Genomic DNA, 16202 nt, shown 5'->3' with positions numbered 1-16202 from the left:
ATATGCTAAGCTATAAAATAAGTCTCAGTAAATTTAAAGGGGTTGATGCCATTCAAAATATGTTCTCCAATCACAACAGGATTAAATTAAAAATCAACAACAGAAAGAAATTTGGGGATTCTCCAATATTTGGAAATTAAACAACACAGTTCCAAATAATCCAAAGGTCAAGTAATTACAAAAGAAATTAGAATACTTTAATTGAATGAAAATAAAAACACGATGTTATCACAATTTATGATGCTTAGCTAAAGAACTGGCTGGAGGGAAATGTATAGCTTTAAATATCCATGTTAGAAAAGAAATGACCATATGACCCAGGAATCCCACTCCTGGACTTGTATCCAGAAGGAACCCTACTTCAGGATGACACCTGCACCCCAATGTTCATAGCAGCACTATTTACAATAGCCAAGACATGGAAACAGCCTAAATGCCCATCAACAGGTGACTGGATAAAGAAGATGTAGTATATTTATACAATGGAATACTACTCAGCCATAAAAACTGACAACATAATGCCATTTGCAGCAAGATGGATGCTCCTGGAGAATGTCATTCTAAGTGAAGTAAGCCAGAAAGAGAAAGAAAAATACCATATGAGATCGCTCATATGTGGAATCTAAAAAACAAAAACAAACAAACAAACAAAAACAAAGTGTAAATACAGGACAGAAATAGACTCATAGACAGAGAATACAGACTTGTGGTTGCCAGGGGGGTGAAGGGTGGGAAGGGATAGACTGGGATTTCAAAACTGTAGAATAGATAAACAAGATCACACTGTATAGCACAGGGAAATATACACAAAATGTTATGATAACTCACAGAGAAAAAAATGTGACAATGAGTGTGTATATGTCCATGAATGACTGAAAAATTGTGCTGAACACTGGAATTTGACACAACATTGTAAAATGATTATAAATCAATAAAAAATGTTAAAAAAAAAAAAGAAAAGAAATGAGGTTTCAAATCAATAATCTGAACTTCCACTAGAAGAAACCAGAGAAAGAGCAAATTAAATTCAAAGCAAACAAAAGGAAGGGATAATAAGGATCAGAGCAGAAATCAATGAATTTTTTTTAAAATGATAATTGAGAAAATAAAATTAAAAGTTAGGATCTTCTATAAAAGAGAAACAAAATCTCTACACCTTTACCTAGACTGACCAAGAAAAAGAGAAGGTACAAATTCCTAAAATTAGAAATAAAAGTGTGCACATCACTATCAACCACAGAACTTAAAATATTATAAGGCAAAACTAATATGAACAATGCTATGCCAACAAATTAGACAACTTAGATGAAATGGACAAATTCTTATAAAGCCACAAATTACTACCAATAACTCAAGAAGAAACAGAAAATCTGACTAAATCTATAAGTAAAATAGCTGAATTAGTATTAAAAAGCTTCCCACAAAGAAACCAGGCCCAGAAGGCTTCACTGGTGAATTCCAGGAAATATTTAAAGAAATCATACCAATCCTGAAAAGGAGGACAGACAATTTCCCAACTCATTCTATGAGGCCTGTATTTCCCTGATACCAAAGCCAAAGTTTTCACACACATAGGCAAAAAAAGACGGAAAAGTATCCCTCATGAATAGATACACAAAGTCCTACCAAAATATTAGCAAAATGAATTCAGGAACATTCTAAAAGGATTATTTACCATGATTGACTGGAATTTATCCCTGCAACACAGGGCTAGTTTAACAACTGAAAATCAGTGAATATAATATGCTATATTAATAGAAGAATAAAACTCACATGATCATCTTAATGTATGTAGAACATGCACCTGACAAAACTCAGCATCCATTCCTAATAAAAACTCTCACCCACTTAGGAATGGAAGAAAATTTCTCCAAGCTGATAAAGACAATCTGAGAATAACTCAGAACTAACATACTAATGGTGAAAGACTGAAAGCCAACACTGTACTGTATGTTCCAGCCAGTAAAATTGAGAAAAAGAAAACTAAAAGCATACAAGTTAGAAAGGAAGAAGTAGAATTGCCTTTATTTGCAGACAATATGATCCTGTAAGTAAAAAATCCTAAGGAGTATATAAAAACAACCAGAACTACTAAACAAGTTTAATAAGGCTGCAGGATATGAGATCAATATACAATAATCACTATTTCTATCTACTAGCAACAAACAGTCCAAAAATTAATTTTAAAAAATTCATTCACAATTGCATTAAACATAATAAAATACTTGGCAAAATTTTAACAAGAGAAGTGCAGGACTTGTACACTAAAACTGTAAAACACTATGGAGAGAAAGTAAACAAGATATAAATCGATGGGAAAATAATCCATGTTCATGAATTAGAAAATTCAAAATTGTTAAGATGGAAATTCTTCCTTAAATATTTATATACTCAATGTAATCCTTATCAAAATCCCTATAAATTGAAAAGTTGATCTTAAAATTTATATGGAAATTCAAAAGACCTAGATTAGCCAAAACAATTTCAGCAAAGAACAAAATTGGAAGACTTATGATACAGTATTTCCAAACTTACTATAAAGCCAAAGTAATCCAACACTGTATTAGTGAAGGACAGATGCAGGTCAATAAAAGAGAACTGAAAACTACAGAAATAAACTCTTACTTTATGGTCAAATAATTTTCAATAAGGTGCCAAGGCAATTTGATGGGAAAAAGACAGTTTTTTCAACAAATAGTGCTGGGACAATTAGTTATCCCTATGAAAAACAATGAACCTACATGCTTACCTCATACTCATTTACAAAAAACAACTCAAAATGAATTAGAGACATAAAACTTCCAAAAGAAAACAGAGGAGAAAATCTTTTTGACTTGGGCTAAGCAAAGATTTCTTATAGATGACAACAAAATGACAGTCCATAAAAGAAAAACAATGATAAATGGGGTAATCAAAATTAAGAACTTTATACTTCAAAAGACACCATGAAAAAGAAAAACCACAGACATTTACAAATCACATATCTGATAAAGGACTTGTATCCATAATATATATAGAATTCTACATGTCAATAAGAAAATCCAATTTTTAAAAATGGGCAAAAGATTTGAACAGATATTTCACCAAAGAAGATATATGGCTAATAAACACATGAAAACTGGTCAGCATTATTAGTAGGCTTTAGGAAACTAAAAATTAAAACCACAAGGATACACTAAGCCACTGGCACAAAATAGCTATAACTGAAAAGACTGACAATGCAAGTGTTATTAAGGATGTGGAGAGAGTGGAACTCTCATTCACTGCTTGGGGCGGGGGATGTGAAATGGTAAGCCGCTTTTGAAAAGAGTTTGGCTATTTTTAAAAAAGTTAAACATAAATTTCCCATATGGTCTAATTCCATTCCTATCCAAGAAAACTGAAAACATACAAAGACTTGTATACAAATATCCACAGAAGCATTATTTGTAATAGCTAAAAACTGGAAACAATCCAAATATCCATCAGTTGACGAATGAATAAACAAAATGTGACATAGCCATTAAAGTGGAATATTATTCAGCAATAAAAAGAAATCAATTATTGATACACATTACAAAATAGACAAACTTCAAAAACCTTATGCTAAGTAAAAGCAGCCAAATACAAAAGCCTGCAGTCTGACTAACTCCATTTATGTGAATTTCCAGAACAGACAAATGTATAGAGATAGAAAGTGGTGCTGGTGTGAATAAAAAGAACCAACTACAAATGGTCACGGGGGACTTTTTAAAGCTGAGGGAAAAGTTCTTTAACTGGGTTGTGGTGATGATTGCATCATTTTTTACATTTATAAAGGATCACTAAATTGCACTTAGAATGAGAACATTTTATAGTAGAAAATTATACTTCAATGAACTTTTTAAAAATTGGCAATAAATAAGTGCAGTTTAGCTAAGAGATCTGCTGAGATTTACCACAGTCAGAAAGGAGATACTAGATGTTTCTACTACAGACTAACTGCTGAAAAAGCTCAGACAGTAAATCTTCTCTTCATTGCCCCAAGGAAACACTACTAGATTCCAAGAGCAAGAGAATTATCAAAAGATAGTTCTCATATGAGAGATGGCTCCCGACTCCAATGGCCTACCAATGAAATACGGTGAGCATCCTGAGTGTTACAGCTGCATCTCATTACCATTAAAAGCTATAGAGAGAGACAAATCACAGGATTTCAGCAGTTTAATCTGACAAAGGAAATGAAAATGGGCCTGTATTAGGCAGCTCAGGCTGACATAACAAAATATCAGGGACTAGCTGGCTTCAACAACAGAAATGGACTTTCTCACAGTTTGGAACCTGCTGCCAGCATGGTCAGGTTTTGGTGAGGGCTCTCTTCCTGGCTTGCAGTCATCTTCTTGCTGTATTCTCACATTGCAGAGAAAAAAGAAAGAAAAGAGGAGAGGAGAGAAGAGAGAACACAAACTCTGGTATCTCTTTCTATAAGGGCACTAAACCCATTAGGAGGGCTCCACCCTCATGACCATCTAAACCTAATGACCTCCCAAAGGCCCCATCCCAACTGTCCATAAGAAACTGAAAAAAAAAAAAATATATATATATATGTATGTATATGTCCAAGGACTTCTATGCTGAAAATATTCTCAAGACCAGCTGAAACTGGGTTCTATATCTGAATCAAATTCTCTTCTCTTTTCTGGCCAAAGAAACAAGCATTACATTTTTAAAGTTTTATGTGGACATGGTTAACAGACAGGACTAACTGGACCAAATTATTCCTGCCTCTTCTTTCTGTGTCAGCATACTTCTTGCCCTGGGCTTACAATTTGAAAGGAGGGGACCAAAACACTTTTACTGCATTTAAGTGGGACTCCAAGCTGTTTCTAGGCTCCTCTTGACACATTTCAGCCAATTAGTGACTATTTTAACAAAAGCCTAACATCCTTTCCTAAACATCTTAATTGCTTAAGAGCTTCTGTTGTTTGCCACGAGCAGTCACTTTAAGTCATTGATTAAAGCAGTTTGCACATCAGCACAATCTGAAATCAGTTTCCTTTTTCAACCAGCTGGGCCTAAGAACCAATTGTGAAAACAGCCCAATTCAAGGATGTGCAATGCCCTGCATGACAGCGATGTACCATGCACCATGAATTTATAGGCAAAAGGGAAAAAGAACCAAACTGCCATGAGTAAGTACTTCAACTGCTCTCTGTTTCACAAATCACTTTCATTAGCACTTCCTGCAAGGGTGAACTCCAACACGAAGGTGGTTAGCACACCTTTCTCCAGAGCACCCATTATTAATGCTGCGTTTCCAGCAGAGCCAATGGTGAGCACCTGCCTGGCTGCACTGCAGACACAGGCCATCCTTGCAAGCCAATGGACCACTACGCTAAGTGCAGGCTTGAGTAGACTGTGCTCTTCCAGTTGTTCTGACAAAGGGAAAGCATTCGAGTCCCACACTTTCAGCCAGAGGAAAACTAACCTTTCTATTTTTAACATTTAAAGGGAAAAAGTATTCAGCAGGTTTAAGGTAACCAATTTCACCACCTGGCATGAAAAAACAAAACATTGGGAGAAGAAGAATGCTGTTGTGTATCACATATAAATGTCCTTTACTGCTCTCAGGAAGAAATCTCGGTGCTCACTGAGAGCTTACCTATAGCAAACAGGTTTTGATTTGTATGCTATCAGCTGGCCCTCTTTCTTAACAGATAGCCAGGCTACATTTTATAAGAGCCATACTCTGTAATTAGAGACTCTGAGCTACAGATTGACAGGAATTTGAAAGGATGCTAGAAGCTGAGTGAGAATGGATAGAAGCCTTTTAGAGAGTTGTGAAAACTGAATACACTAATGAAGTGGCTGTGCATATGATGGTCTTTGATTTCTATGTCCTGTCTTTTTTATTTTTGTCCTCATTTCAATGATTTCATTTTAAAAATTTGGTTGATGAGTTTTTATTAAAATGTAAACTTCAGAGCAGTGCTGTGGCATCTAATGAAATGTATGCAACCGATGAAGAAGTTTAAGCTACAAGAGGCCAAGAATTGGCTCTTTGGAATCTGATGCAGTGTCTTCCACACATTTGCAATAATCTGTGGAAAGTCATCTCAACTCTTCTGGGCTTCAGTCCATGCCACACAGAAGATGAAAAACACCCTAAGGGTCAGTGATATATAATTACCATGTCAAATAATACCATGCCCTTTTAGTCGGTATCCTTTACCATTCTGAATAAACTTTTTCTTTTCACATGAGACTACTACTTGTCACTGAAAAGTAAGGCGTAAAATAAGCCTGGATCATCAAGTTCTGGAGTTTAACAATTTAAAACTAAACAAGTCAAAAAGGAAGCCAGATGTTTAATAAAAAATATAAAAGTATAGACTAAACCTGTTAAATCTATAACCATGTATTTTCTCTCTCATGATTAGATGTATGACTGTTATTTTGGGAAAGGACTAATAAAGTATCTCAAACTGTTAAAAAAAACAAAACAAAACTTTTATAGGGCAAAAGATGCTTAAAATTTTAGTGCTGTTTGTATTTAGTGTCCTTTCAAGATGTTCAAAGTATTTGACAGAACTTATTTTTCTTAAAATTTTCAGCTCTGTGCAAAATAATAGATAAAGGCAGTGTTTTTATTTTCTTATCTTTACCTGGAAAGAGCTGTGATAGGTTATGTAATTCATATCCACGATTATACAAATCAGGGTCCATTAAAAAGAGAAAACACACACACACACACACATACACATGGGAAATTTCTCCTAAGTCCCAACTCTTGAGAATACACAGGTTAGGACTTGATTCATGGCAGAAGATCATATAATGAGTGCAAGCAAGCTGCTGTGCAAATGGGAAGTGCTCTACCCCACAGAGTTGAAAAACACTGTCTACTTGACTTTGATAAATGATATAATTGTACTACTAATAGTACTACATTCTACTTAGTGTTGGAAGGTCCTGCAGAAGTGAATTTTAAGAAATATCCTTTAAAATTGAAACCGTGTTGTTTGATGTAATGAGAATACAGTAGGCTGGAAAACAAAGACAACAGACTTGAGGATGAGATGAGATTCAAACAAAGTGGTGTAAGAAAGACGAGGTAGCCACAGAATAAAGTGATCATCACCCATCAAATGGATGTGTGCACATCACTGCTCACTGTACATGAGTCTAACACTAAATATCAGACCCAAAATAGTAGTCCGTACCATTTTTACTTAGGATGCCTCTTCTTGACAGGTTTTTTTTTTAACCAATCAGGCTCCTGTGAATTCAGTTTGGTGGAACGGAGCTTCGCCACTGTTACCACTCAAGGTCTAATATGGAACCTGTAAGCTAAGTGGCAAAAACAGGGTCCCTGGGGAAAGAATCATCTCATATTACAAAGTTACATTCATCCTTTTATCTGTCAACAAATATACATCTTTTCTGGCTCTTAGAGAACCCAGCTTTTGACATGAGGTACATTCAAGCTATTTTACATAATATCTCATACTCAGGGGGAACCTATAAATTCATACATATCCCAGTCACATAGAAGTTAGTTGGAGAACTGAAGTGATGTGGCCTATCCTTCTCCTCCAGTTTGCTGTCTATCTTTTGACCATTTTAGCACTCTTCCTAAGTGCAGGTAGGGAAGGGACGAGGAGGTGGAAATCCATGGTGTCCTCTTCAGAAGCTCCACGGAAGAGTTCGTGGAGGAGACACTCTTATAAGTGGGCAACCTCGAATCCAGGAGTCTCTAAGAATTCAGGTTCTCAGGTTCTTCCAACAACCCACAACTGCAGATAACAGATATCACAAATGATAGCACTGATGCACTTAAGAATACTGTGGGAGGGAAAAAGCCCTAAGTTACAAATGATCATTATCTGTACAGCCGTGGTCAAGAATTTTCTATTGTCAACAGTAGTGTAATGGGGGGGGTATGAGGAAGGAGAAAAGGGACTAGAAAAAGAAGGGTACCTGAGAAATCAAAGCATCAGCAGTCAGAAAGAACAAATTCCTGGGGTTCAGTGTTACCTCCTCTAAGCTAAGAATAAGAAATATCACTGACATCAAAAACTAGAAGACAAGAAAATGTGTAGCCGCCTACTGGAGACTGCTGATGTCAAAGAGATTAGATCACAATACTCTCAGTATGACTCCACTACTATTAGGCCAGATAGAAAGGAATGACACCCATATTTTAGTTCATAATAACAGGCGAGAGGGCCAAGTTCTAATTAAGAGTAAAACTATCTATTGTTGATCATGCTTTTGGCAACTGAATTTGAAAAATAGATAAACTGGAGAAAAGAGAAGGGCTTCTGCCTCCTGTGTCCCAGACAGAGATCTCCAGATCAATACCAGATAAGCCGCTTTAAATTTGAAGGAGCACTTTGGGCTTGCAAGGGAAGTGAGTCTTGGCTCACAAAGGGCCTTAGTAAAGAGATGTCCTGGCAGAAGAAAAGTAGAAAAGTAATGAAAAAATAAATTTTTGGAGCTTGAAGCAAGAAAAAGAAGCCAGTTTAGGACCATGATAGAACTAGTTGCTAACAAGTGGAAAGTCACATTTTCCCAAGGCTCTGCAAAAAGTCTGCTTTTGTGAGGTCACTAGAAAGAAAGCTCTGATCAAGTCCCAGATGGAGGTACAGAGGGACACCTACCACCACAACACTAGCAATGTGCCAGCGCGCAGTCACATTAGACATAACAGTTCGGTCTACTCATCAAAAATCCTATCTATAAGCACAAAGTCTGAGATGCTTGACCTTACAATGTTTAAACAAACAAACAAAAAACATGTCGGAAAGGAGGGCATTAGGAATCGGGAGAAACAGTGCTGCTAAGTAGAAAAATCCAGTATTTGAAGGAGACATGGATTTGGATCTCTGTACAACTTTGGAGGAAGTTCATTTGTTCCAGTTTTACAGTTTTTCCATCTATAAAATATGAATAATAATACCTATTGTAACCTACATGCCTTCTAGGGGTCACTTGTCCGTGTTATTTTCACAGGACTGCTTCAAATCCCCAATTCAGCCTAGAGGAAACACTGTTTTCCTAAGACAGGAGCAAATTCTCAGGAATTTACTCTCTCAAGACCTCCGGGGCTCTCAAGTGCTTTCACTGCCTGAATAATTCCAGACCCAAAACTCAGCCTCCTCACCCGTTTCCCCAAATAGAGCACTCAAGCTGAGCATTCCCTAGTTTTTCTAACACTGCATATTTGCAGCCATGAGCTGGGAACATACTGTAGAACGCTGTGTATGCCCTTGGTTAATTCATTCACTTCCTCTCTCCCTCTTACCTTTTCTCCTCATCCCCTCCTCTCGCTCTAGTCTTTCCACTTCTATGATGCTAGTAGCTTCCCCCTTCACTGAGCTCCAGCACTGGCGAACAACCAAGCCTGGGGACAAAGACTCACAGCCTCCGAAGTATTTTCTCAATAAAAAGCACTACTGAAGTATTTTCTCAATAAAAACTAACTCTCTTTTTCAGAAAATTCTGGCACCGTTACAGCTCTCACATTTTTCCCACTTGCTCATGTGACTCTGCAGGATTGCTATGTGGGGTAAAAACTGAGACAAAGAGTATAATAAAGGGCCAGCATGATGACGTGAACTTAGTAGACAGTAACAAACTGGTGGCTGCCTTTATAATGGTGATGACGCTAGATTTAGTCCCTGCAGAGATCATGGGTACACCAACCAGAGAGACTAATCACTTCCAAAGGGACGACCTTTGACTTTAGCTGAGGTAACCCATAACATGTCATCAAAGGCTAAGAAGGCCTCAGTCTTTCTTCAAAAAGACAATAATCATGACAGATGACAGCCTGTTGACTTGTCACAGCAGTGCTTCTGCCCCCTTCCAAACACACAGTCACGATTTGCAGCCAAAGAGACAACACAGGTACAAATGCTGTGAAAGCCTCCTTTGATCAACACAATATATGAAGGAGAGAAATGCTGAAGTACTGTTTCCACCAATCCTTCTGAAAGCTGTCACTTTAATTTCAGATTTCCTTCTTTTATTTAGATGTAGTTTTGTCTTGTGTTAAAATTAAAAAGCTTTTCTTCCATATGTCCGTCCTTAACAGGGCAAAGAGCTCTTTCCCAATCTCAAAACACAAAACGTACATATCCCACCTAAAAGAATGCAGATTCCCATGAGGTCAGAGCTGGTCTTCCTGGGGAAACTCTCATAGGCTTGGCCCCTGTACTCCCGCCAGCAGGATTTGGCCTGGTGGGTGATGAGCTCTCAGCTGGCTATGACTGGTTTGGGCAACAGCACAGCAGGTCCAGGCATCTTGCTGGGATTCGCACATTCCAAGTAGTAAAGCATCTGAGACCTATGCTAGGCTCTACAGATGATTAAACTAAAAAAACTGCAGTGTTTCTAGGCACTTAGGAATCATTTTTCCCCCTTAAATGTCAAGAAGTTGGAAGAGAAAGTTCTGCACACACATTAACATAAACACTCACAGAGATGGCAACTCGCAGACAGGCCTGACCCTGGGCAGCACTAATGAATACAATACTGTTATACACACACACCTGCAGGATTACAACTGCCAGCTGCTGCTCCTTAAAGGTGAATGAACAGGAACCTGAAGGTAGTCAAGTGAATGAATGTCAGTCCCAGAGGCCCTCTATCCATCCCTGGAGGCTGTTTTAATATTAGCCCAAGCCTAGATGGAGTTCTAGGTTATATCTGATTTAAAAAATGTGAGGATGCAGTCAACTTCAGAAGGATCAAATCTAGGGGCAGCAGTAAGGTCTTTCTGAGACTACTGTCAAGGAGCTCAAACCCTGAGGAGAGAGTAAGAATGATACGTCTCAGAAAACAAGCTAGGACACAAAAATGTTTTATTCCAAGCTCACTCACAAGACCTCAGAGAACTTCGATGACATGGAACTACTGCAAGGTTCTGGCCCACAATTTTCTTAACAGGGACACCTACGAATTAGTTCTTCTCTGTTTGGCAGCCCCATGCTGAGTTTACCCTCATGTGCTCATAATGTTGCCTTGGTGAGCTCACTAACAAGGGACAGTCACAAAGATCTATCAGGAAAGGAAACTGCTATACAAGGCATTATAACAAAAGACGACACTTATCAGTTACCCTAATTAACCATTTTTCTCTTAAGTGCAAGGCCCAAGGCGTATCACTCACCTTCCTCAAAGCTGGCCTTCTTCTGCCTCACTAGAACACGGAAGTTTTCAGCAGGATTCACACTTCCAACCTGGAACACATCCACAGACAATAAACCTGCAGGTCACTTCCCTTTTTGGCAGCCAGGCAAGACATGACAGCTTAATGTAGTATATTCTTATGAAACAGAAGCAAAGACAAAGTGAAGGCCCTTTCTATTCATTTTCATGTCCACATTTCCATTAAAAACTAGTGGATTCCTGTGGCCAGAGGGCTGCCATCTGTCTGTCTGTTCACTTCCCTCTCCTCATGTAGCGGACTTCTTTCCAGAGGGGTCACAGGTATTACAACCCAAGGCAGTAGGCAGCCCGGCTTGGAAGCTTTATGTGGCAGACTTCCTGTGCATCCTGACACCCACCCAATTAGGAAGGGGAGTAATCTGCAGCATGGGGTCAGCTAGAGTATCTGTGTCCTAGTAAGATGACATGAGAGATAACAGCCCGATGCTTTTTCACAGAGCTGTCTTTTCTGGGGGACTGCTGCTGACTCTCTGGCACTGAAGTTTTGGTAGAAAATTCAAATAGGCCCAAACTGAACATGTCCCCCAAAGTAAAAGCAGATCAGTGCTAGGTGGGACCTTGTCAAAGATGCAAATCTCTGCCACGATACATGGCACTTTCTAATCAGACCCATGTCTTTCATCTTCCAGTCCCAACCTGGTTCAGCCCACCAGGGAGAGGACAACAGGGTTCTGTCAGGGCTGGTAAACTTTGGTACAAAATGTACCAAAATTTCTAGTCTGCTCTGGTATAGTGGTCAGAAAAACCCTTAAATAAGGTAATGATTTTTTCCCTTTACTATGAAACACTGAAATAAAGACATTCAGTTTTTCTGACAGCATTTCTTTTTGAGGTGGGGAAAAGGCATGCCCCAGTACTATCTTTCCTAGTGTATTTGGCTAGTAAGGGACAATTTTTAAGATCCATGGATTCAAAATAATGCCTTTTAGAATAAGGCAAGATGTTCAAGTTCCAAAAAACTTCCTATTAAATAGAGAAGATCTTAAATGTCAAAGGTCACTTGGTTTGGGGAAATCCTAAACTAGTGAAACCTGCCATGAAGTTGTCTATTAGAAAATTAAAGAGTTACACTCTTAAAATTTATGTATTTGGAGATTAAGACTTGTATCATCAACCCCCACTTATTCCTATCATTGTGACCAAACAGAAAGCCACAAAACAAAGCCACCAAAATAATCTCTACAGAACTGCTACCACTGAGATGTTCCATGCTCTATGTACTGTACAGTGCTCTACATACTATGTATCATATAGCCAATTTTGTACATAATTCACTGACAATAATTAAAGGAAGAAGGGAAGAAGTGTGGGACGGGCCTGTATGGTTTCTGTATTGAAAGGACCAGAGAAGGTGCTTCATTAAAGGACTAACAAAAATTGATGCAATCTCCCCCAAGCCCCAAAATTCTGAAAGAGGGGAACACTCGAAAAGTTCTGCTTACACAGGTGACATTGCCTTCAGCCAGGCTGGAGACACTAAAGGGGGCTTCCTCTTTCTCAGTCTTCAATTTTTTAGAGGTGGGTCCATCTTCACGGCTGGAAAAGAAATAAATTTATTTTCCCTCCTTAACAATACAAAACCCAAAACTGATGATGTGAGAAGTGTAAATTTATTGTTCAAGAATCAAAAATAAACAGCCACACTTAGTCCTCCTTTACAAACAGCTGCCTCCCCTTCCCAGCCTCTGAGCTCCTGACAGCCCTACCCTGGCAGCCAGGCTTTGTTTCCAGCAGTCCAGAAATCATAATTAGCAGCTGCATCACAAAGCCCTTTCAAATGATGAGGCTTCAAGCACAGGTAATGGAAACTTAACATTTCAGTAAGAAACCCATTTACCCTTCAGCTATTATTTGCTAGTTTCCACCCCAGAACTGATAGCTATTAGCTTTCCATGTACGTAGAAGACCTCTGTGTCTAACAACCCATCTTCTCCATTGTGTGTCTGAGATCTTTATAAGCTTCCACTTACAGCTGTCAAAACTTACTAGACGATCCTTCATTAAATATGCAAGAGCTTGCTCTTAGAGAGGTCTTAAACTATATACATATATATATAACCCAACACTTTCAAAAGAAAACTTGTAATTTCTTGTTTTATAAACCTAATTCTGTTTTGGGCAATATGCTAACAGAGTCCAAAAGCATCTATATGGTGAGGGAAAGCTGACTCCAAAGAAGTGTATTAAAACATCTTGCCTGAAGGCACATGCTGGCTTTAACAGTCTGCCTTAAAGTCAAGAGGAGGTCAGCTTAACTGCAAAGGAGAAGAAAATCGATCAAATCCAAAGACTCTGCCCATAATCTCTCTTAAGCTGCTGAACACAGAGATATGAAGATTTTTCTCCTAGACAAATAATCAATCTGGGGCAAAAGCAGCTGTCAAGAAATGGCTGAATGAGAAGGGAAATTAGTAACTAAGATCTAGTATTTCTAAACGTGATGTTTTTATCCAAAAGTTCAACTTTCAGACAGGCTTGAAGTAGAGGTTGTCCTAAAAATAAAGAAAAATAAGACATAAGCTGGCTTATTCAATGATATTTCAATAATGAATCTCCTCTCATAGCTAGATGAAGGGACTAAAGGATTCATTACAGCCTTAAAATTTGAATTAAAAGTTCGACTACTTGGCATCTTTCCCATTCATCACTTGCCTTTTCCCCTTTGAAAAGAAAAGATAAGCAGAAGACAGAGGACAGGGGCCAGGAAACATTGAAAGGGGTGAGTCATTCAGAACTCTTTCCTTTGAGAAGAATAGGAATAAACACACAAAGCCTTGATGGCAAAAAATGGGGGGAAAATGTACAAACCCCAAGGAAGCATGAAATTCCAACAGAATTTGAGTCCTTTTAAAAAAAAAGTCACAGACATTTCAGTTAACCTTTGTCAATTCTTCCCAAGAGAGAGAAAACATGGTTCTGCTGCTAATTTGGGGATAAAAGACCTGGATTCTAGTCTGTTTTGTCACTGGCTAGGCCTGGAATGTTACACCTTACCTTCTTGAAGGTATTCACAGTGCATTAATTTTTGTTTATCTAGAGTTTAGGGTCTAGTAGGTTACTGTCCTCTCTCATCTTCAGCTTGCTCCTCAGGACAACACTACGATGAAAAGTTACCAGGACTATATCAACTATTCACCTATTCTCTCCCCAAAATACAAATTCACTTACACAGTGGTATTCAGGAGCATTAAACATACAAAGCTATGCTAAGGTCTGTGAGAACTCAGGGTTGAACCCCATGAAGCATTTCTTAAACCCTTTAAGATAGGATTCTAGGGAAGGAAGGATAAGGAGACATATATACTAATTCTCCAGAACTGAGCAGGTGAAGGCAAGCCCAGAAATAAGCAGAAAGTAGTGAAAACAACATATTTAATAGTCTCAAGACTGAATCACTTAATAGCATTATTAGGAGTTTAACCTACTTTAAACTCACAATGTCTAATTGAGGTTCGAGAGCGCAATGGCTCTCATCCCTAAACTATCTACGAAGGACCTGCGCCCTGGAAGGTACAGGGTCTGTACCTTCTGTACAGGGTCACAAAAGTTAATAGAAAATCAACACCTTCAAGACGTTCAGACAAATAAAAAAGATAAATATATAAACAGGCAATTAACAAATATTATGGTAAGCACCATATTCCTTTGAGAGGATAGCAACTAGCTGTACTGGGCTGGGGAATGACGTGCAGGCTGGGAGGTAGTGAGAGATGAGGATGGAAAGTATCTAAATTGTAGGCGTACAAACTGTGAGGAAAGAAAGTGGTTCTCCAGGCAGCTGGATTACAGATAGATACTTCTTTTGCTTCTGCTTACCTGGGTTTTCTTATTTGTGTCACAGAGTTTGATCTCAAGCTGAAGATAATGGGAAGCCATTAAAGCAAAGGTTTTTAATCAGGGATCCAAGGATGACGTCAAGAAATTTGTGAACTACTTGAAATTACATGCAAAACTTATTCTGTGAGGGCATTTTCCTGGGGAGAGAGTTCTTAGTTTTTTATCTGATGATCAAAAGGGTCCAGTGCATGCGCGCGCACACACACACACAAACACAGAAATGAAGGAAGCACTTCTAAAACTAGGGTTTCAACAGGTTCAGCATGAATAGCAGATCTTCTCAAATGTTCAATGCTTTTATTGATAATGATAGTATTATTGCCTCAGGTTTCAACTATTGTCTTTCCTCCAAATAGTTTAAAGTGCTTTAATATCTGTAATTTTATTGTTATAATATATCTTGTGATGAGACTGTTTTTAGATGAAGAAACTTTCATAAAGGTAAAATTATTTAGCCAAAACCAGATCAAGAGCTGGAATGAACACTAGTGATTGCCAGCTCAGGGCCCTTGTCGTGGACTCTGACACCTCCTGAACGGACATCTGCCCACTCCCGTCTTCACCCTTCACTCCAACACTGGAAATAGGTACCCTGGATACAGGGATGCTGTATATACACAAAAACATAGCTAGTTGTTAGCAATTTTTTTCCCTTAGGGAGACCACCTCTAAAGCTGATTGGAGCCTTATCATAAAAACTAAGGGGCTATAAGAAACCTTGCAGAAGGGACTGAGTCATTCTTGAATATAGGAGGTACTCAATAAATATTTGTTAAGTGCGTCATTTCTGCAGTTCTTAAAAACCAAGATTCTGAGAAGGAAGAGTAAAGAATAGGAATGTGAGTAGGTGTGTGTGAGCAAGATTATTCTCAGGCCCCAGGCAGATAATCTGGCTGTGTCGCAAACTGCTATGAGAGCAAAGAACAAGAAGCCCAGAAGCTCAAGCTTCCAGAAGGAGTGAGAGGCAGGAACGGGCTGAAAGTGTCATCACAGCAGGGATCAAACCACACAACGACAGCCTTCCAGCCTTCAGGGACTAGGTGGTGTGTTCTTTTAACCAGCTAATTTACATTTTAATCAACAAAAGGAGGGGAAAACAGCCCATTTCTTTCCCACAATGCCAGCAGGTAATCAAGATCACTAACTGGAGCTGTAACATTCAAAAAGAGAAT

At 38.4% G+C, this 16202-nt stretch overlaps 1 protein-coding gene across 1 annotated transcript in view; it reads right to left on the bottom strand.

The window, feature by feature from the left end:
* Nucleotides 1-16202, bottom strand: part of XRCC5 (X-ray repair cross complementing 5) — an 82720-nt gene that overhangs the window by 27641 nt on the left and 38877 nt on the right. The window contains exons 15-16 of the mRNA XM_074364272.1: nucleotides 12636-12729; nucleotides 11135-11204 (exon numbers count right to left, since the gene is read on the bottom strand). Coding sequence (XP_074220373.1) covers nucleotides 11135-11204; nucleotides 12636-12729 — 164 coding nt within the window. The remainder of the gene's footprint in view (nucleotides 1-11134; nucleotides 11205-12635; nucleotides 12730-16202) is intronic.

The sequence above is a fragment of the Camelus bactrianus genome, chromosome 5 (genome assembly GCF_048773025.1).
Source record: "Camelus bactrianus isolate YW-2024 breed Bactrian camel chromosome 5, ASM4877302v1, whole genome shotgun sequence".
In the NCBI taxonomy this organism is placed as follows: Eukaryota; Metazoa; Chordata; class Mammalia; order Artiodactyla; family Camelidae; genus Camelus; species Camelus bactrianus.
The sequence above is the reverse complement of the archived record's forward strand: the minus strand, read 5'-3'. Positions and strand labels throughout refer to the sequence as shown.